We start from the raw sequence: 20,929 nt of genomic DNA on the forward strand, positions 1-20,929 counted from the left end.
AAGGCAGCCAGTGAGGCTTCCCACCGCAGACAGGCTCCTGGTTTCGGGCCACAGGCGTCAGGAAAAGTTGGAAAAGCGTCTGGCGACCCTGAGGGCTATTCTGTGAAGGGGGTATCGCAAGGGATTTGAAGACAGCCAGGGGGATTTCCTTTTCAAATCCCTTTTTCCAAAAGTCATTTTAGTATTCAAAAATGATCACTAGCCGGAACCGGTGTGGCTCAGTGGATAGAGCGTCGGCCTGCAGACTGAAGGGTCCCAGGTTCCATTCCGGTCAAGGGCATGTACCTTGGTTGCGGGCACATCCCCAGTGGGTGGTGTGCAGGAGGCGGCTGATGGATGTTTCTCCCTCATCGATGTTTCTAACTCTCTATCCCTCTCCCTTCCTCTAAAAAATCAATAAAACATATTTTTTTTTTAAAAATCACTAACAGCCACCACCAGATCCAATTCAACGGTTGTGAGAAAGCAGTGAGTGACCCTTTAAAGTTCCAGTTCGTTCTCTCGTGGGACGTCCAGAACTCTGGTTTTCCAAGCCCTTTTCAATACGCAGGTAGAAGGCATAAGCAAGCAAGCAGGCTACACTGAGATCTTGTAGGCTTGGTCAGGCGATCAGGCGGGTCAGAACGTCGGCAGCGGTCACGCTGTGTGACAGAGGGAACTACCTTCTTAACAGTCCTGAAAACCAAGAGACCCTGAACTCGCGGTCGGCAAACTGCGGCTCTCGGGCCACATGCGGCTCTTTGGCTCCTTCAGTGTGGCTCTTCCACAAAATACCACGGCCTGGCCACGTCTATGTTGAAGAAGTGGCGTTAGAAGAGGTTGAAGTTTAAAAAATGTGGCTTCTCGAAAGAGAAATTTAAATTGTTGTCCTGTTGCTATCTGGCTCTGTGGACGAATGAATTTGCCGACCATTGCCCTAAAAACTGGACAAGAGAAGGACGATCGGGCGGGCCACACACCAAATGCAGCCTGTGTTCTGAGGGGTCCGGGCTTCAGGAAACGCTAGGACGAGCTTGCCACACGCACCGTCCGGTCTAACCCCGCAGAAGGGCTAGGGGATGGGTTGGGGGCCGGGGCCAGAAAGCTTCCTGAGCAGTGAGGGCCGTCTGCTCACAGGGCCCGCCTCGCTGGCTTCTGCAGGGAAAGGCGGAGGTCACAGCGGGATGAAGCCAAGAACGGGGCCCTATCTGACAAGACAGGGATGTCAACCGCAATGAAACATTTGGGCGAGATGGGACGCGTGCACCTGGGGGGACCTGCGCAGACTTGACAGCTTTCTGCTTCTCCCGGCCCTTTTCATCGGCGAGTTAATTAGAGCAGCTCGACAACCCAAGCTGTGCTGGAGACAAAGGCACCTGGCTCTCCGGGGGGCACGGCAGGGACAAAGTGACAGCCGCGCTGCCCCGCGACGGTGTCCTCTCCTGCACGGGTGACAGTGAGCCGACAGCACAGCTGTGCACTGCAGGTACGCGGCTGCGGCCAGCCTCAAGGGGACACGCACACGCACGCGCGCGCACACACACACACACACAAGCAACACCTGGGACCATGCACATATGCACAAACCCGTGAGCACGCCCCCCCTCGGGGCTTGCGTGTCCCCTGCGCGTCCCCTACCTTCGCAGCTGTGGCTGTACACGGCCACCGCCGACCTATCCACCAGGTTCTCGTCGTGGTGCCAGCTCACCGCCATCTTGCCCATGCCGAAGTAGGGCTCCTCCTTCAGGTGGGGCATCTTCCGGGGGTCCATGAAGTTGAGGAGGGTCACGTTGTACGCGGACCTGCTCCGGATGTCCGCTTCGTCCGGCCCGTCGAAGATGCCCAGGCCGAAGTCGGGCCCGATGCACACGGGCACCTCGTCGATGTTGGCCCTCTCCTTGGCCACCAGCTCCTCCCACGCCTGCGCGGTCTCCAGCTGCAGGTAGCCGTTGAGGCTGAGGAGGGTCTGGCAGGCGGCGGCGATCTCGGCCGCGTGGTAGGTGACGCTGGAGCCCCGCGCGGGCCAGGGCGCGGCGAAGAGCCGGGTGCTCAGGTACTTGTAGGTGCAGCCCGGGTTGCCCACGAGGAGGCGGGCGACCGGCGTGAGCAGGTCTTTGCCCTGGATCCTCACCAGGTCGCGCGCCAGGCAGCCGTGCTGGTGCAGCGTGGCGAAGGCCGCCTGCACGTCCCGGTGCAGCTCCTCGGGCACGGCGCCCGCCTCGCGCAGGACCAGCTTGGGGTACTTCAGCTGCCACTGCAGGGCGGAGCGAGAAGGGGTGTGTGTTAGCCTTTGCAAAGGAATGCTGCTTTGTAAGCAGGAGGGAAAATCTAAAAAAAATATATATACTGTCGCCCGGCCAGTGTGGCTCAGTGGTTGCACGTGGACTCATGAACCAGGGGGTCAGGGTTCGATTCCCGGTCAGGGCACATGCCCAGGTTGCGGGCTCCATCCCCAGTAGGGGGCGTGCAGGAGGGGGCCGATCCATGACTCTCTCTCCCATCATTGATGCTTCTATGTCTTTTTCCTTCTCCCTTCACCTCTGAAATCAATTTAAAAAAAAATTAAAAAAACTAAGAAGGTATATATTCATAGGACTGCAAATTTGATAATGACTAAGCTTCAGGGTATTTGGGGGCGGGGGTGGGGGGGAGGGCCCTTCTCGGTGAACACGTAAAAGGAATCGGTGGCTAGGAAGAGCATGTGCTGGTCTTCAGCTCTGGGCTCGGCCCCTGCCCCCCAGTGCAGAATGCCGCCCGCTGGCCCCGCGCCGGGTGACGCCTAGGACCCCTTGCGCTCAATGAGGAGTGATGGCTGTCACTTCTAGCCTGGAGCGCTTCATCGTCAGCGCCAGACCCTCCGGGACAGGCTTCCCTTTGGCACAGTCACCGCTGCCGGCTGCCTGGACTCCTCGGGGACTACGTTAACGGGAGCGACTCCCCGCCAGCACACACGTGGCGTGGGACCTGAACAAGCAACACCGCCGGGCCAGCCGCTGAGACGCGAGGGGTTGCTGTTACCGCGGCGTTACCTGGCCCACCCTGGCTGATGCCGGGAGCGGGAGGCAGGAAGGCAGTGGAAGGAGCACACACCAGAGTCAGGTCTGGGTGGGGGGACGTGGGCTTGGCAGGAAAGCGCAGTGGGCATGCCCGGCTTCTCGGCCTGCCCATCTGAGGGCTGCGATGGTAAATTTAAAGCGACCAAGAGCGGTGCTGGACGGCGTGGACCCTGGAACAGAGGCTGTCAGGCACCCGCTCGAAATTTCTAGTTTCTAGCCCTGGTTTATCCCGATGGGAAAACGGAGAGAGAGACGCCACACTTCCTGTGTAAGCCAGTGAGCGGGACACAGAACGTTCTGGCGCCACGGGCAGTCACTAGTTTAACCGCTAAACTGGTTCTCCTCGGAGCAAGTCCCCAGGTGAGGCGCAGGTCTACCTGCAGGGTGAGTGAGGAACTGTCTCCGCACGGTAAACAGTTCCGGTGTTGCCGCGATGGGCCTTCACGCAGAGCATTAGAGAAAACTAAGTTATTCCCAGGGACTCAGTGCTTAAGAGAGAGAAGAAGCCGAAACCAGTGTGGCTCAGTGGATAGAGCATCCGCCTGCGGACTGAAGGGTCCCGGGTTCGGTCAAGGGCATATACATGGGTTGCAGGCACATCCTCAGTAGGAGGTGTGCAGGAGGCAGCTGATAGATGTTTCTCTCTCATCGATGTTTCTAACTATCTGTCCCTCTCCCTTCCTCTCTGAAAAATCAAAAAAATATATTTTTTTTAAAAGAGAGAGAAGAATGGACAGAATACACACACACACACACACACACACACCACTCCTGCTGGCACTGTTCCATATATACTGTGGCTGGAGACCGTAGAAGACACATTTGACACAGGGAACTGTAACTCTATGGACCTGGGACATTCACATAGCCATGAGGATCACATGTAAATACTTGACGTGAAAACAGCGTTCTACTTCAGAGAGTTCATCATGGGGAAATAGAGACATTTACCAAGATGAAAGGATATTCATCATACCGTGTTTTGTGATTAAAAACTGAACACCAAAATGCCAGCAGCAGATCAGAAGGGAAATAGTACACCATTCGTGTCATGAAGTAGTAAAGTGACACACTTTAGGAGAATTTTTATATTGTTTTAGGTAAAAAAAAAACACACACACAAAAAAACCACTAAAAAACAAACAAACAAACAAACAAACACAAAACGGCTATTTTACAAGAAATTGGTAACATGATAATTAGGCAATCAGAGCCTGGTTTCATTTCAAAAATGAACATATGTAAACAATAACATTAAAAAAAAGACTTGGAGAAAAATATAGCCAACAGTTTAGGGTGCTTATCTCTGGAATAGTGAACTTGGGCATATCTTCAATTTTCTTCTTTAGAAAGAAGAAATTTGTTTTTCAAATTTACAAAGATAAATGTAGGCAATTTTTATTTTATTACAACAAATACCTATAATAACAATCGCCTAATCTCATCACGATCTCAAAAAAAAAAATGCAAGAGAAAAAAAAATCAAACCTGAATGCCCTCTCTTAATATTTATAAAATAATTAGATTAGTGCCAGATACATAAAAGTGCTGGGCAGCGTTTGTTAATTCCTTCTTTAAGTAGAACAGCATGTAACTCTGGAAGAGAATTGAGCATCCAGTAATTTAATATTAATTAATTCTGTCCAACAAAACAGCTCACATTCCGTTTTGGACAGGTACACGCAGAGCATCAGATACCGTGCGATAATTGGAACAGCTGTTGGCAGATTTCCAAATATGCAGGGGGGTGGGGTGGGGGAATCTTTTTTATTTAATCCCATTAAAGTTTTTCCAGGGCGTACACAGTCATGCAATTATATTAATAGTTGTCTGGTCACATAATATATTTCTTGAGATCTTGAAAACGCCAAAAATGATGATGGTATCATTTAAAAAGCATTTGGAAAGATACTTCAAATATAAATCGCCAACGTGCCAGGCCTTCATTGATGGCTGAAAGATGTGGGATTCTAGGTTCTCTGGAGCAGAGGTTTTGTGTCCTCCCTATTCTACAGCATTCTACGAAAATCCTACTCCTTCCCCTCAGGTCAGGGGATGCTGCTGAGAGAATGCTATCGGACAGAGCGGTCAGACACGGTGTTAAGTGAATAAGAAACCAGTCCTGGGGAGGCGCTCCTACACCAAGCTCAGGGGAACGTGGCCTAGGGCAGTGGTCGGCAAACTCATTAGCCCACAGAGCCAAATATCAACAGGACAACGATTGAGATTTCTTCGGAGAGCCACATGTTTTAAACTTCTACTTCTTCTAACGCCACTTTTACAAAATAGACTCGCCCAGGCCGTGGTATTTTGTGGAAGAGCCACACTCAAGGGGCCAAAGAGCTGCATGTCGCTCGTGAGCCGCAGTTTTGCCGACCACGGGCCTAGGTAGAGTGAAATAATATAGTTTAAAACCTTCCAGGGCCTTGGGAAATGCCCTTCACTCGGAGCTGCACACAGGGCAGGGCAGTGAACTCTGCAAGTGGGGGAAGGAAATCTCGGCAATTTTCACAAAGCAGGCAATAGCGTGCAGGGGCATCTTGAAGAATCAGCCGTGTGGCAGCAGGGTGTGCTCTGCAGGAGACACAGAACGAGCAGAAGCCGAGGACGTGGGAAGGAACCGGCCGCTGCACTAAAGCACCAAGTCCCCTGCCGAAAGCAGCTGGGAAGGAAGTGACGTTGCCCTCGATGACGAGGAGTTACGAGAGACGACCAAATCGGACCATTTCACATCTCAGTCGGCCTCTCCAGACGGCGGCTGCTTCCTAGGTAAACGTACGTAGAGCAAAACGAATCCCTAGAAACTGACAAAGCTATCCCGAAGGCCTTACCTGCTGGTAGAACTCATCGTCTTTGGGGGTCAGATAAGGAAGCCACGTGTCTTCAAGCTCTTCGAAAAGCCTCAATTTCTGTTTAAAAAGAACAATTATTATTATTGGTGACTGACTAGAGAGTGACCCCATATGCAAGAGAGTCCCTTATTGTTCTAACAAGAGAGAGAATACCAAAAAGCATTCAGCCAACTTGAATGTCTAAACTTCCGCACAGAGGCCGGCGGGTGTGGCCCCAGGTACACAGTGACAGCTCCACCCCAAAGGCCAACCAGCACCGGTGGAGGCTGAAGTCTGTTTACAGTTAATACTGAAGCTAAAATACTAGGAAAACGACCCCTTCTCGGCTCGGTGAGACCTGTGTTTCAGACAGATATAAAACATTAGGATCTGGAAGGCTGCATCGAAAAAATAAAATTCTACAAGAATGTTCCCACTCCAAGGGCAAGCAGGAGATGAATGGTCTCCAGCCGCTGGGAATGGGAATGGGAATACTTCGAGCATTATTATAGCGATAGCACGGGAGGGAATGGGGGTCAGGAAATCACTCAACATGAGACCACACTGGTGAAATCTGCCCGTGTGCACGCCCGCCCTCTCTCTCTCTCTCTCTCTCTCTCTCTCTCTCTCTCTCTCTTTTTCTCTCTCTCTCCCTCCCTCTCTCTCTCTCTCTCTCTCTCTATATATATATATACACACACATTTTTATTGTTGCTCTGTATGCAACATTTGGGGCAGGGGGATGGGGAGCCATCACAGACCACATGGTAAAGAGGGGGAGACAGCTCGGACCATTTCTTTGTGCCCAACGCCCACCAGCTGGCAGACACACACACAACATGAAAACGCATGGGGGAGCGGAGGTAGAAGGCCCCGTGTTTGACTGTCAGCTCTGGCTCCCCAGCCTGGTGTCCAGACAAACCACACAGCTGGCCCCACGGCACACGGCTCTGCTCACAGGGCCTTGCTGTCACACTCGTGTCCAATACGTCAAGCTGCTCACAGATGCCACACGCAAAGTCAGAGAAGATTCAAAGCCTCGGACCTCCCACCGGCAGGAGGAGCACGCGGAGTCCCTCCCAGGAGGGCTGTGCCCACGTCCACAGCTCCAGCAGGTAAGGGGGCCGCAGGTACCAGGCAGGAAGGAAAGCAAATGAAGTGTGTGCAATGATGGGGGTGTGGGCACTGTTCCCCAATACACACACACACACGTGTCCAAGCATCACGTTTTAGTCCTTACACGTATACAATGTTATATGTTACATGTTGATTGTGTGTTACATGTTGATTATATCTCAGTAAACCTGGGAGGGAGGTTTTCTAACAAAATCGAGTTAAATATGGAAAAGAGAAATATATCTTAAAACTCCCCAAATATTTGATCCAAGGAGAAACCAAACGAGAAATTAGAAAAGTTTTAAATTGAATAAAAGTGAAAACAAACCACTTAAAAATTGTCTAGGTTGCAGCTGCAGCGATATTTACGGAGACATTTGTAACACTAATGCCTATATTAACAAGAAAAATGATTTCAAATCAATGACCTCCTCTTCCACCCTGAGAAAATGAGAAAGAAGAGCAAATGAAATCCAAAGCAGGCAGGTGAAAGAAAATTATAAAAGAGCTGCGTAGGAATCAATAAAATAGAAAGAAGGAAAATCAATGAAGCCAGAAGCTAGTTGCTGGAGAAATTTAAAATCTCTGGCCAGATTGATAAGGGGGGAAAAAAATACACTGAAGCCTCAATATACCAACGGAGAGCATCACAAGGAGATATTATGAACTTTATAGCAATACATTTTGAACCTGGACAAAATAGAAAACCTCCTTGAAAGACACAAATTACCTCAAGAAAAAGATAATCTGAATAGCCCTCAACCGAATAATAAAATTGAATTTGTGTCTTCAAAACTTCCCACAAAGAAAACTCCAAGCACAAAACCTTCACTATTGAATTCTGCCAAACATTTCAGAGAGAAATATCCATCTACATATAAACTCATGCAGAAAATGAATGAAATGCTATCCCCAAACCAAGCAGAATCATCACAATAAAATTACAGGCCAATATCCCCCTCAGGAATAGGAGCGCACAAACTATTAATAAAATCTTAGCAAATGGAAGCCAACAACCCATAAAGAGGATCATACATCATGGCCGTGTATTACCCCAGAAATGCCGGGGCGGTTTTAGCATTTGAACATCAACATAACTTTCATATTATCCGGCTAAGAGAGAAAAACCACGGGGCCATCTGAATTCCTGCAGGAAGAACAGGAGTCAGTACCCAGTGTCAGTCCTGGAGAACGTCTCCATCCTGGTAAACAAGCCTGTGAAAACCACACGCTAACATCAGACCCAGTGATGAGAGCCTAACAGATTTCGTTGTGTGATCAGGACAAGGCGAAGATGCCTGCTATCACCCCTCTGAGCAAGGCTGTACTTCAGAGGAAAGGCAGAAGCAGGATGGAGAGGGTCAAAGTGTGTGTGTGGGGGCGGGGGGATGAGAGACATCTGTAATACTTTCAACAATAAAGATTATATATATATTGTATATATATACAGGTAGTACTGGAGGTTCTAGGCAGTGTAATATGGCCAGAAAAAGAAATGACAGGCATCCTGACTAGGGAAAAATACAGAAGAGATAAAACTGTCTTTAGCCCTGGCTGGGTGCCTCAGTTGAAGTGTCACCCCATACACCAAAAGGTTGTGGGTTCGATTCCCAGTCAGGGCACATACCTAGATTGTGAGTTCCCTCCCCAGTCAGGGTGCATATGGGAGGCAACAGATCGATCTTTCTCTCTCACATCAATGTTTCTCCCTCTCTCCTTCTTCCTCTCCCTCTCCCTTTCTCTTTTTATCTCCCTTTTCTTCTCTCTATAAAAAAAAAAAAAATCAATAAAAACACATATCCCCGGGGTGAGAATTAAAAAAACAAACTGTCTTTATTTGTGTATGACATTAGCACCTGTAGAGAAAATCCTACAGAATCTACAAAAAAGCAATTAGAACTAATACGTTCAGCAAGCTTGCAGGATGCAATCAGAGGACAGCAAGGTTGCAAGGTCAACATACAAAAATCAGGCATTTTTACATACCAGCAACCAACTATCTGAACTTAAGCTTTTTGAATAACACCATAAACAACAGCATCAAAAATGATGAAGTACTCAGGGATAAACCTAACAAAAGATTTTTCCAGACTTACATTTTTTATAACGTCAATAAAACATTGCTGAAAGAAGTTCTAAGTATCGATGGAAAGATTCAAACGTGAGCCCCTTCTTCCGGTATTAATAAGAACTCAAGAGGACACCATCAAGCTAGTTCCGTGGTCGGCAAACCGAGGCTCACGAGCCACATGCAGGTCTTTGGCCCCTTGAATGTGGCTCTTCCACAAAATACCACGACCTGGGTGAGTCTATGTTGAAGAAGTGGCGTGAGAAGTTTAAGTTTAAAAAATGTGGCTCTCCAAAGAAATCTCAGTCGTTGTGCTGTTGATATTTGGCTCTGTGGACTAATGAGTTTGCCGACCACTGCTGTAGCCCTTCCCCAGTGGGAAATGTTTAGTTCCTATCACCTCATAGGACCTAGGGACCCTTGAAGGACCATCATTTCAACCCAGTTCGTCCCTACTTCTCTTTTCAGTCCACAGCCCAGATGTGTCTCCTTCCCTGTCTTCTTTTAACGAGCTATCTGTCCCTGAGAGATGTGATTGGAGCAGAAGGCATACACAAACGGAGCTTACCGGCTAACTAGAAGGCACAGGTGATTTCCCTGTGATAAGAATTCTCAGCAGGAGATTCGCTAGGTCAGTGGTCGGCAAACTATTAGTCCACAGAGCCAAATATCAACAGGACAACGATTGACATTTCTTTGGCGAGCCACGTTTTTAAACGTAAACTATATAGGTGGGTACATTGTTATTAACTTACTCTGGTACTCCTAAGCTGGCCTTTGCTAATATGTCCTCCATCTGATTGAGGCATGTGGCTCGTGAGCCAAGGTTTGCCGACCACTGCACTAGGCTGACAGGTATGCTCTGTCGACTCTCGACCCACAGAGTCCAATCACCCTCCAGGGAAACACAGCCACTCCGTGCCCATCAGCAGACAGCACCCACTTCTTCCCACACTCACACTCCACTTACCATCAAACTCTTCAGTCTTCAGCAAGTGGGCAAATAAATGAAAAACAGGCTCACTCTGATCTCCACCTCTTTGATTGTTTATCAGGACTTGAGTAACTTCACACATTAACTGCCATTGGCGGTAGAGCTTTTGAGAAATTCCTGTTCCTGTCCTCTGTCCATTTTTTTCTTTTCTTTCTGGGGAGTTTATCTTATCCTGTTTTAAATCTAAGAACCTATTCTTTACATCCATGTGAAGACAAGGAATGTGGGCTTCATGCAAGTTGATTAGAATTCTCTTCACTTCTCTTTCATTTTTTTTATTATGAGCAACTTTCCAACAAATTCATTCATTCCTAATGGAGTTCCCCTCTCCTGCATCCAGCTGTAATGTTAAATATAACGTGTCCTCCTTAAGACAGCATTTTTCACTATAATTCATACTTTCCCAAATACTCCTCCAAGTTGGCCATGGCATACCATGACCTCCTATATTACTCCTCCAAGGTAAATGTTTTTAAATAACTAAAGCCACAGGTACGGAATATATACTTGAGCTCTTCATGTAATAATCTGAATATCAAACACTATGTGTCTTGCCAACTTGATATGGAGTTCCCACCCTCAATCATGACATTTAAGAATAAAGTTCATGTTTCAAAAGGGAAAAATAAAAGTTTCCTGAAAAGAAAAAGTAGCTATGATGGAAAGCAGCTACACGGGATCTAAAAAGAAATAAAGGGGAAGAGCTGGTTGGGGAAAGGACTGACACAGTGGGGGAAGGGCGGTTTCCACATCTGAAGATGGTGATATTGGTACCAAAGCAACGTGTGCCTTTAACCAAACAAAATGTTGGATTCCGTACTCAGGGATAATGACTTGGAACAGTTCTACCTTCTCCTGACTTCATTGGGAGCCTTGTAAACTAGAATTTCCTTGAGCCACCTCCAAGTATTCGACTGAAAGCAGAGATGATCACTTACCCCAGATTCCTCTTCAAGATCATAAGACCGTGATAGAGTAAATGGACACCAGAGCAGAGGCAATACCCTTCCAAACCATAAGAGAGAGATAACAGCTTAATTAAAACCCCTTCAGTGCGACTGCTCCTACACTCTCGCTCCAAGGACCGAAAAACGCATAATGGAGAGCATTATGCTAACCCCGTGGTCGGCACACTGCGGCTCTCAAGCCACATGCAGTTCTTTGGCCCCTTGAGTGTGGTTTTTCCACAAATACCACGACCTGGGCGAGTCTATTTTGAAGAAGTGGCGTTAGAAGAAGTTGAAGTTTAAAAAATGTGGCTCTTCAAAGAAATGTCAATCGTTGTACTGTTAATATTTGGCTCTGTTGGCTAATGAGTTTGCCAACCACTGTGCTAAGCGAAATAAGCCAGTCAGATGGAGGAAGATAAATATCACATGACCTCCCTCATTGGTAGAATATAATGAACAACATAAACTGATGAACAAAAATAGATCCACAGACACAGAAGCATCTAACAGACCCTCAGTAATGATAATAAAAGTGTAATATCCAAATCGAAAAAATGGCCAAACAGCGAACAGCCATCCCAATGACCACGCTATGACAACCACTGGCGCCAGACCAGCCAAGGTGGGTGTGATGCAACTGATCAGGGGCCTGGCCATCACCGTATGATGGCCCTGCAGAGGGAGGCCCAAGCCACCAGCTGGCCATTGATCACGGGGGCTCCCAGACTGTGAGAGAGCATAGGCCTGGCTTAGGGGACCCTCCCCCCAGTGCACGAAAGCCTAAGCAACTGTTACGACTGGTCAGCCCATCACTAAGATGACACACTGACCAACAGGGGGCAGACACTCAACACAGGAGCTGCCCCCTGGTGGTCAGTGCACTCCCACAGCCAATCTCCCAGGGCCAGCCAACCTCACATGGTCCCCAACCCCCAGATGGCCAACCTCCTGTGGTCCCTCCCCTCCACTGCCCAACACCCACCCCCGCCCCCCAGCTGGCCAGTCCCCATCAGCCCCGAGCACCAGCCATGCCAAGGGACCCCACCCATGCATGAATTTGTGCACCAGGCCCCTAGTTTAAGATAAATGCCCAGAGTTCCTACTGTCTTGTTTTGCCCTGACCCCTACTATGCTCTGGCTTCTACCAGTGCCATTGTACTCCAAGTCAATGGCCACTTGTCTGCCAAAATGCGGCCTTAGCCCTTTGGCCATTCGGGAAGCCCTGGGCACCGGCAGCTGCCTCACTTTCCTAGCACCCTCTTTGCCCTCGGTTTCTTTTTTTATCTTTTCTTTCTTTTTTTAAAAAAATTGATTTCAGAGAGGAAGGGAAAGGGAGAGAGATATAGAAACATCAATGATGAGAGAGAATCATTGGTTGGCTGCCTCCTGCACACCCCACACTGGGAATCGAGCCCGCAACCTGGGCACGTGCCCTGACCGAGAATTGAACCCAGATTCTTCAGGCTGCAGGCCTATGTTCTATCCGTGGAGCCACACCGGCTGGGGCTGCCCTCGGTTTCTGTAACACCCCCTCCCTTCCAGCCTCTAGCCTCTGCTCCCTCCTCCTCAGCCAGTTTCCGATCTTTCTTCCTCGGCCCCAGAACAGCAGGCATTTCCCACCCTTCCTCCTTTCCTCGCTTTAGATAACTTGCTTCCTTCAGGCAATCTCATCTTCTCAAAATGAGTTCCTTCCAGATAACACTCAGAAAATCCTCAGCTCCAGCCCAAACCTGCCTTTACAACGGTCTCCGGGATATTACAGGAAAGTTCCCACCAGCCCCGGAGACACAGCAAGCCCAGAATCAAAGTTAACATTTTCCTTTCCCCACTTCCTGGAGTCCGTTTCTCCTGCTCTTCATCTTCAGTTAAACGTCATCGCCGGCCAGACTCAGCACTGGAGTCCTGTCCCCCTGCTTTCCTCACCCATTTCATTCCTGCTGACAACTAGAATGGGCACTTTCATCCGCGCTAACTCCTTTAATCGCTACGAAAATCTTAGGAGGATTAGGCAGGCATCATGATCCCCATTGTAATGAAGTGAAAACCAAGACTTGGATAAGATACCTGGTTCAAGATCATGGAGCTAGTCAATGTCAGCTCTGGGCGTTGACCTCACATTTTTATGTGCAAAGTCCGAAACCGGGGATGGTCCAGTTCACAGAGACGGGAAGTAGAATGGCGGGTGCTGGGGGCTGGAAAGAGGGAGGCAGGGGGAGCTCCATGTTTAATGGGGTTAGAATGTTCTGGAGACGGGTGGTGGTGAGGGTTCTATGATACAGGCAGCAAAGAGCGGCGTGACAACAGGAATGGACTCAATGCCACTGAAGTGCACACTTGGAGTGGTTAGGATAATAACTGTTTTTTAAAATATATCTTATTGATTTTTTTACAGAGAGGAAGGGAGAGGGATAGAGAATTAGAAACATCGATGAGAGAGAAACATCGACCAGCTGCTTCTTGCACATCCCCTTCTAGGGATGTGCCTGCAACCAAGGTACATGCCCTTGACCAGAATTGAACCTGGGACCTTTCAGTCCACAGGCTGATGCTCTACCACTGAGCCAAACCGGTTTTGGCAAGATGATAACTTTTATGTGATGTGTATTTAACCACAGTTGTTTTTTCTCATGCATTCCAGACATTATGTGTGAAGGTCAAAAAGAAAAAGAAGAATCTGAAAGAAATCAAAAAATTCAGAAAGTCTGGGGAGAACAGACCAAAACACACACACACATGCAGCTGACATATGAGTCCCAAACGGCAGATGGCCTTCCTCTGTGTCTGAGGCCATAGGCTGTTCTCCAAAGAGAGCGACCGCGTGTGGTTTCCTGGCTTCGTGGGATTGGAGCAGAAGGTCAGCGATGGCCTCCTCCGAAAGGAGCGCCCTCCCTGGCTGAGGGGCCAGGAAGCCCTCATCCAAGTCCAAGGGCAGCGGCTGGTTGTTCTAGGCTGACTGCGCAGAAGACTCTCCCCCGCACGGAGTTCAAACCACAGCGTCTGAGGGCTCCGTCCGGGGCAGCTCTCTGCAGACACAGGCAGGACTTGTTGCTTTTGGAGGAAGCCTGGCTCGCGGGGGGAAACGCTCCTGCCTGTGTGCTCCGAGCCCTGCCTGTGCGCTCCGAGTCGCTGGGAGACCTCGAGCTCGTGTTGCAGGTCACTGCAGCTCTGCCTGCTGCTGAGATTATACACTGGGCTGTGCCAGCGGTTCCATTTCCAGGGTCTCTCTCTCTCTCATCCGTGAAATCCAGTGCAGGCTGAAACCTGGCACACAGTCCTTGCTCAGAGAATAGCTCCACAGCTATGTGTATGTCAGTGAATATCTATGCTAATAAAAGGGGAATATGCTAATTAGACCGGACGTCCTTCTCGGTATCCTTCCAGAGGAAGCTGAGGCCGGAGCGAAGCAGCCTGGGTCCCGGGTTCCTGCTGGCAGCCAGAGGGAACTGGTGCTGGGAGCTGGGGGAAGGAGGGCCTGCTCTTGCATGAATTTTCGTGCATCAGACCTCTAGTATACATAAATATATACACACACATATATACACACACACACACATATATATACACCCACATACACATTTACATACATACAGATATATGAGTGTATGTATATGTATATCTGTATGTATGTAAATGAGTACACACAAACACATATACACAAAACCCAGGTAATAATGAATTGTGCAGGGCTAAAATGAATTTTATAAAGTTTTCATCACTCCAATATATCACAGCTTTCCAAATGTGCTACAGTCTTAAACTACAATATTGCATTTCCAAAATGAAATTTGGCATGTGGTTAATTTCCCCAAACACCTGGTTCTTATTACTGGCACGGTATGCCTGAGTGGGAAAATACAATGAACACAGCGCATTGGCACACTTGCTGATACAGCACGGTGTGCGTCCACGCAGGAGACACATACTTGGGGTCTCCCTACTCCCCCTGAGAGTAAAGATGCAGCCGGTACTGAGTATTTTCCAAGAAGTGAGGGAAATAGAGATAGAGGCAGATCATGAATAAGGTCAATTTTCACATCGAAAGTAGAACAGCACGTTGCCAAAGAGGTGAACAGGACAGGAGGTCAAGAATAAAGAAAGGGTAAAGATGAAAGAACTTTAAACTTCAGTTAAGAATTGACTGGGGCAGGGTTGAACATCAACCTATGAACAAGGAGGCCACAGTTCAATTCCAGGTCAGGGCACAAGCCTGGGTTGCAGACTCCATCCCCAACGGGGGCAGAATGCAGGAAGACATCCAATCAATGATTCTCTCTCATCACCGATGTTTTTATCTCTGTCTCCCTCTCCCTTCCTCTCTGAAATCAATAAAAATATTTTTTAAGAAGAATGTAAAAGATGACCCATCAGATTATAATTTCCTAAACTGAAGAATCTGTACAGTTCACTCCAGATTCAGTGGTTAGAGACCATAAATGTTGACGAAACATGGCTGGATGGGAAAGAGATGGCCCCACTTTGCTTCTTGTTGACATTCACGCCAACCCTGCTTCTCTAAACAAAGGCAAGGCATTCCTGAGCACCCACAATTTATGGTTCAGTGAAGAAGGGAGTCTTGACTGGGACAAGAAGGGAAGGAGCAGCCGGAGAATGGCCCAATCACATGGAATCAGTGTAACACATCTCTGGATTCGCTTGGTCGGAACCCAGCCGCAATGAACAATTCGGGTGTCTCCGGCTGGTCCAAGCACACCACTCACTGCTACAGAGACAACCCTCATTTGCCTTCTCTCTGAAGTTAGATTTTTTTTGGCTTGATTTAACTATAATTTCACTTGACTCACTTCGTCTGCGAGGGACACACCAAACAGTCAAAGATGAAAGATGCTTATGTGATTAGTTAAATATACCAGACGCGCAGATGCAACAAAATGGGTATTGAGAACTCAGGGTTGTCCAAATGCCACTCTCATCAGGAAGAAAACTTTGCTGTGCCCGGCTGGCATGGCTCAGTGGTTGAGTGTTGACCTGTGAACCAGAAGGTCAAGGGCACATGCCCAGGTTGGGGTCTCCATTCCCCGTGTGGGGCGTGCAGGAGGCAGCCGATTAATGATTCTCCCTCATCGTTGATGTTTCTCTCTTTTTCCCTCTCCCTTCCTCTCTGAAATCAATAAAAATGCATTTTTTAAAAATGTAGCTGACCAATCCTTACCTCTCTTACAGTTTCTCCTGAATTGCAACCCCTCCCCACTGCTCCCCACTTTTCACCGCCCACCATTAGAGGTAACTGAGCTGATGGTCAGCTTTGGGACAGTTTTCATCTGTGTTAAGCGATGTGCAGCCTCTGAATCCTAACTCTAAATATAGTCTAGTTTTCCCCTTTAGTTAGGTTTTGTTTTTTTAACATAAGGAACGTCACTTTTCTAGTCAATGCCTGGTAATGAACTCCACTTGGCAATTAGCTGTTAGGTCTGTCACAGCCAATTTAGCACCAGGGCGGTTATGATAAGGAAAGCCCACAGGTGAATCACTGAGGTCTCCCCTCCGTTTTGCTGGTAGGGCGCCCTGAGTCCCGCCCAGAGGAGCCAATCACCATCGGCGACACCGTGACAGCTCACCTACTTTAGGGCTGCCGAGGGATGCCTGCCTGCCTCCCGGCCACGTCCAGGAAGGGGAACCCTGGAAAACCACAAATCCATACCCCGCGTTCCACAAAGAGGTCTCCTGAAAGTCACGGGTAAGCAAGCCACACTCCCATTGCACGCCAAAGTCTGTCAAAGAGCTGGCGTGGCTCCGTGGCTGAGTGTCAACCTATGAACCAGGAGGTCACGATTAGATTCCCGGTCAGGGCACAGGCCTGGGTTGCAGGCTCAATCCCCAGTGTGGGGCATGCAAGAGGCAGCCGATCAATGATTCTCTCTCTCTCCCTCTCCCTTTCTCTCTGGAATACTGCTCCTTCCAGCTATATATATATATATATATATATATATATATATATATATGTGTGTGTGTGTGTGTGTGTGTGTGTGTGTATAGTCAATTTGAATATTACGCTTTTATTAGTATAGATTAGTAAGGAGACTCAGCAAAATTTCACACCCTGGGATGGTCGTGCCCAATCCAGTGTCCAAATGCATTGAGCTCCCATCCCTCGATGACTATGAACAGAAACGACTTCCCAAGCATTGCATGCGCCCACCGCTCCAGTTTTCCCAAGGCAAACCACAGGCTCAGAGCTGTACGCCACGGCGCAATGGTACGGGCGTGCCCACACAGGCCCCAGGGCAAAGGAAACCAAATATCAAGTTCAAGGTGATTAAGGAATCCAGAAATTAGTTAATTTCCCTCATTCAACAAACATTAATAAGAGATTGCAGGAAGCCAAGCACTAGCCTAGTTCCTAAGGAAGTAAGTGCGTATACACACACACACTCATACACACTCACCACACACACACTCTCTTTCTCACACACACACACACACACTCTCACACTCACACACACACACTCACACACACACACACACACTCACACACACACACTCACACTCACACACACACACTCACATACACAAACACACACACACACTCACACACACACACACTCACACACACACACACACTCACACACACACACTCTCACACTCACACACACACACTCACACACACACACTCACACACACACACTCACACACACACTCACACTCACACACACACACTCACATACACAAACACACACACACACTCACACACACACACACTCACACACACACTCTCACACACACACACACACACTCACATACACACACACACACACACAGGCTCCTGTGGAAGGCCCCTGGTCCAGGGCAGAGGTGCCTAACCTGGGTGTCAGAGAGGCCCCATTCTGAGTGTAAGGGCATGTTTCTGGGGAGAGCATCCACAGCTTCTAGTAAATTCTCAAGAGGGGCAATGATCCAAACTGGAGACACTACAGGAGACACTTGAGGCAAGGTCTCGCTTTCTCTTTTCACACAAATCCCAACTGTGTCAATAGGAAACAGGTTTGAAGACGGTAAGTGATAAGGCGCACGGCCGAAATTTGAACCCTGTCCTGTCCACCTCCGAAGTCTGCACTTTGTCCTCCATGCCAGGCGCTCTCATACTCTTTCACTGCTTACCGTAAAAATGGGGTGCGGGGGGAGAGCCTGTTTAAAAGACTAAGTCTAGTCCTAATCGGTTTGGCTCAGTGGGTAGAGCATCGGTTTGCAGACTCAGGGTCTCAGGTCCGATTCCGGTCAAGGGCATGTACCTTGGTTGCAGGCACATCCCCAGTAGGTGAGTGTGCAGGAGGCAGCTGATCCATGTTTCTAACTCTCTATCCCTCTTCCCTCCTCTCTGTATAAAATCAATAAAATATATTTAAAAATAAAAAATAATTTAAAAAAATAAATAAAAGACTGAGTCTGTGGAGCCCCCACGAGCCAAGGACAATTACATTAAAGGCAGACGTGAGCCTCCTACTTCCTGGGAGCGGCAGGAGAGGACACTGCAGGGTCTCCACTTCCGCCTCCCCCAGGAGAGTAAGAGGACAGGAGGACAGGACAGGAGGACAGGAGGACAGCAGCCCAGCGTGGGGTTCTGACTGGTGTCAGCATCCTTTCCACTGAGAAGGCAGCTCAGGCGGCACCTCAGGCAGCCCCGCCCCGGGCAGGAGTCGGAACTGATCCCAACCCTGGCAGGCAGAGGGTTGGTGTACATCTCACTTTCTGAACTTTCCTTCCTCCGGGGCAAACTCTTGGCCCGGACCCCTCATGTTGACAGGAATGGCTGTTTCCATCTCATGAGTCATACGGGGATTTACATAAACAGGCAGCCTGAAAATCGCGGGTCAAACCCGCCCGAGTCTGCAGGAAGGAAATTCCACCTGTACGTGGTGGTGTAACAGAAAGAACCTGAGTTTGTGAAATCGGGGTTCCATCCACAGCCCAGGACTGTGATTTAGTAGCTGTGTGACCTCGGGTCAGGTGCTTTACCTGTCTGAACCCTGATTACACCATTTCTATAATAGGGATGATGCTATTTCACATTTTAATATTAAACGAATTATTAATGAATGTCTACTTATATCAAGCACTGGCTTAGGCTCTAGGGGTACATTCGTGAATGTACCAGATAAGGTTCCTTTCTTCATAAAGCTTATTATATTCTAAGTGGAAGAGACAGTAGCTATACAAACAAGAAAAAAAAATTATAATGATACTAATCTTAAAATAACAATAGCTAACAGTTCTTGAGAACATATAATGTGCCAGAAACTATTATAGGAGATGAGTATTAACTTATTTAATTCTCACAATAGAGGGACATAACATTGACATCCACTTCCTAGATGAAAAAACGAAGCTCAGAAAGGTTAAGTAACTTGCCCAAAGTCACACAGCCGGTAAGTCACAGGGTGAAGACTGAAACCCAAACCATGTGACGACCAGAACCTCATTCTATGCTAGCTGGAGTGACTGAATGAATACAGAATGAATGACAGAATAGAGGGAGGTTGTGGAGGCTGGCTCGTCAGGCTAAGCAGGTTAAGGCTCATCCCCAGGAGCAGCCAGGCGCACAGCAGAGATCTGGGCAGAGTGCCCACAGGAAGAAGGACTGAGGCAGAACCGGCCTGGCGGCTCTCAGGGACAGGAAGGAGGCCAGGAGGGTGTCTGCTGCACAGTGGGCACGCTGGAGGGTACAGGCAGGGGTGCTGGGGGGAGTTCTCGGGTACCCAGGAGCCTTCTCGGCAGGAGCACAAGGATTTCACTCTGTGTGCTATGCAGAGCCCCCGAAGGGCCTCACGCAGGGAGGGGACACACAAAATAGTGACTGACCTTTTCAAAACATGAGTCTATCTGACATGTGGGGAATGGATTATGAGGGGGAGCAGCTGTGAAAAGTGGAAGCAGGGAGACCCATTTGGGGGTGCAGAAGCCCCCGCAAGGGACAATGGTGACCTGGCCTACCCCACAGTCATAGACGTGGAGAGCAGCCAGTCCACAGGCCCAGGGTACATCTGAGTCCCCAGGAGGATGGGAGGGGGACGGACAGAACCCCTGAGAGCGTGTCTGAGGCCGCACAGGCACTTACACGTGGCAGTGGCCTTCCCTGCTGGACACTCATGAGGAAGCAGCTTGGGAATCAAACTCCCCATCGGATCCCAAATGACTAACCCGCCCTGACGCCCCTGCCCCCAATTCCTCCGGAGCCTCCAGAGCAAGCGGGGAGCGCACCGGATCCCACACACAATGGAGAATGGATCCATTAAAGGAGCTGCCCGCTCCATTAAAACCGGTTCTGCGTGCCAAGCGCCCGCACAAAGGGGTCAGTCTTCTCCCACAATGAGGACGGTGAGGGGGGACTCACTCGGGTTACACAACCTCCTCCTCTTCACCGGGAGCCACTTAGATGGAATTTTTTTTTTTAACAGAAAAGACAAACTCTTGAGTAAATGTAATAATTGTTTCAATAATGGGCCCAACCACCCAAGAAGTTAAAAAAAAAAAAAAAAGAAGAAGAAGAAGAAGAAGAAAGAAAGAAAAAAAACTGGAAAATCGGGATTCTCCCGTTACACGGTCGGTTCACTGCGGCCTCGGATCCGGGCGGCAGTCACACCAGGGAAGGGCGATGCTTGTGGTTGGGGACACCGGACAGTCCAGCAGGGACTCAAACATCTGAAAGAAGGTGGCTTTTCACATGTAAAAAAATAAATATAAGCCAAACCACCAACTAATAAAATAAGCAAAAGCCTGGGAGGGAGGCCGACTGCCTGAAATAATTTTCTTTTCTTTTTTTTTGGAATATATTTTTATTTATTTCAGAGAGGAAGGGAGGGGAGAAAAACAGAAACATCAGTGAATAGAAACATCAATGATGAGAGAGTCATTGGTCAGCTGCCTCCTGCAGGCCCCGCACTGGGGACCGAGCCCACAGCCCAGGCATGTGCCTTTGACCG

General features: G+C 48.7%; 1 protein-coding gene across 2 annotated transcripts in view; it reads right to left on the reverse strand.

Annotated features, from left to right (window-relative positions):
- FTO (FTO alpha-ketoglutarate dependent dioxygenase) overlaps positions 1-20,929 on the reverse strand; it is a 205,205-nt gene that overhangs the window by 143,667 nt on the left and 40,609 nt on the right. For both annotated transcript variants that reach the window (XM_036440606.2, XM_036440607.2), the window contains 2 exons: positions 5,867-5,944; positions 1,618-2,233 (listed from right to left, as the gene is read on the reverse strand). In XM_036440606.2, coding sequence (XP_036296499.1) covers positions 1,618-2,233; positions 5,867-5,944 — 694 coding nt within the window. The remainder of the gene's footprint in view (positions 1-1,617; positions 2,234-5,866; positions 5,945-20,929) is intronic.

Source organism: Pipistrellus kuhlii, unplaced genomic scaffold (genome assembly GCF_014108245.1).
Source record: "Pipistrellus kuhlii isolate mPipKuh1 unplaced genomic scaffold, mPipKuh1.p scaffold_m20_p_17, whole genome shotgun sequence".
NCBI lineage: Eukaryota > Metazoa > Chordata > Mammalia > Chiroptera > Vespertilionidae > Pipistrellus > Pipistrellus kuhlii.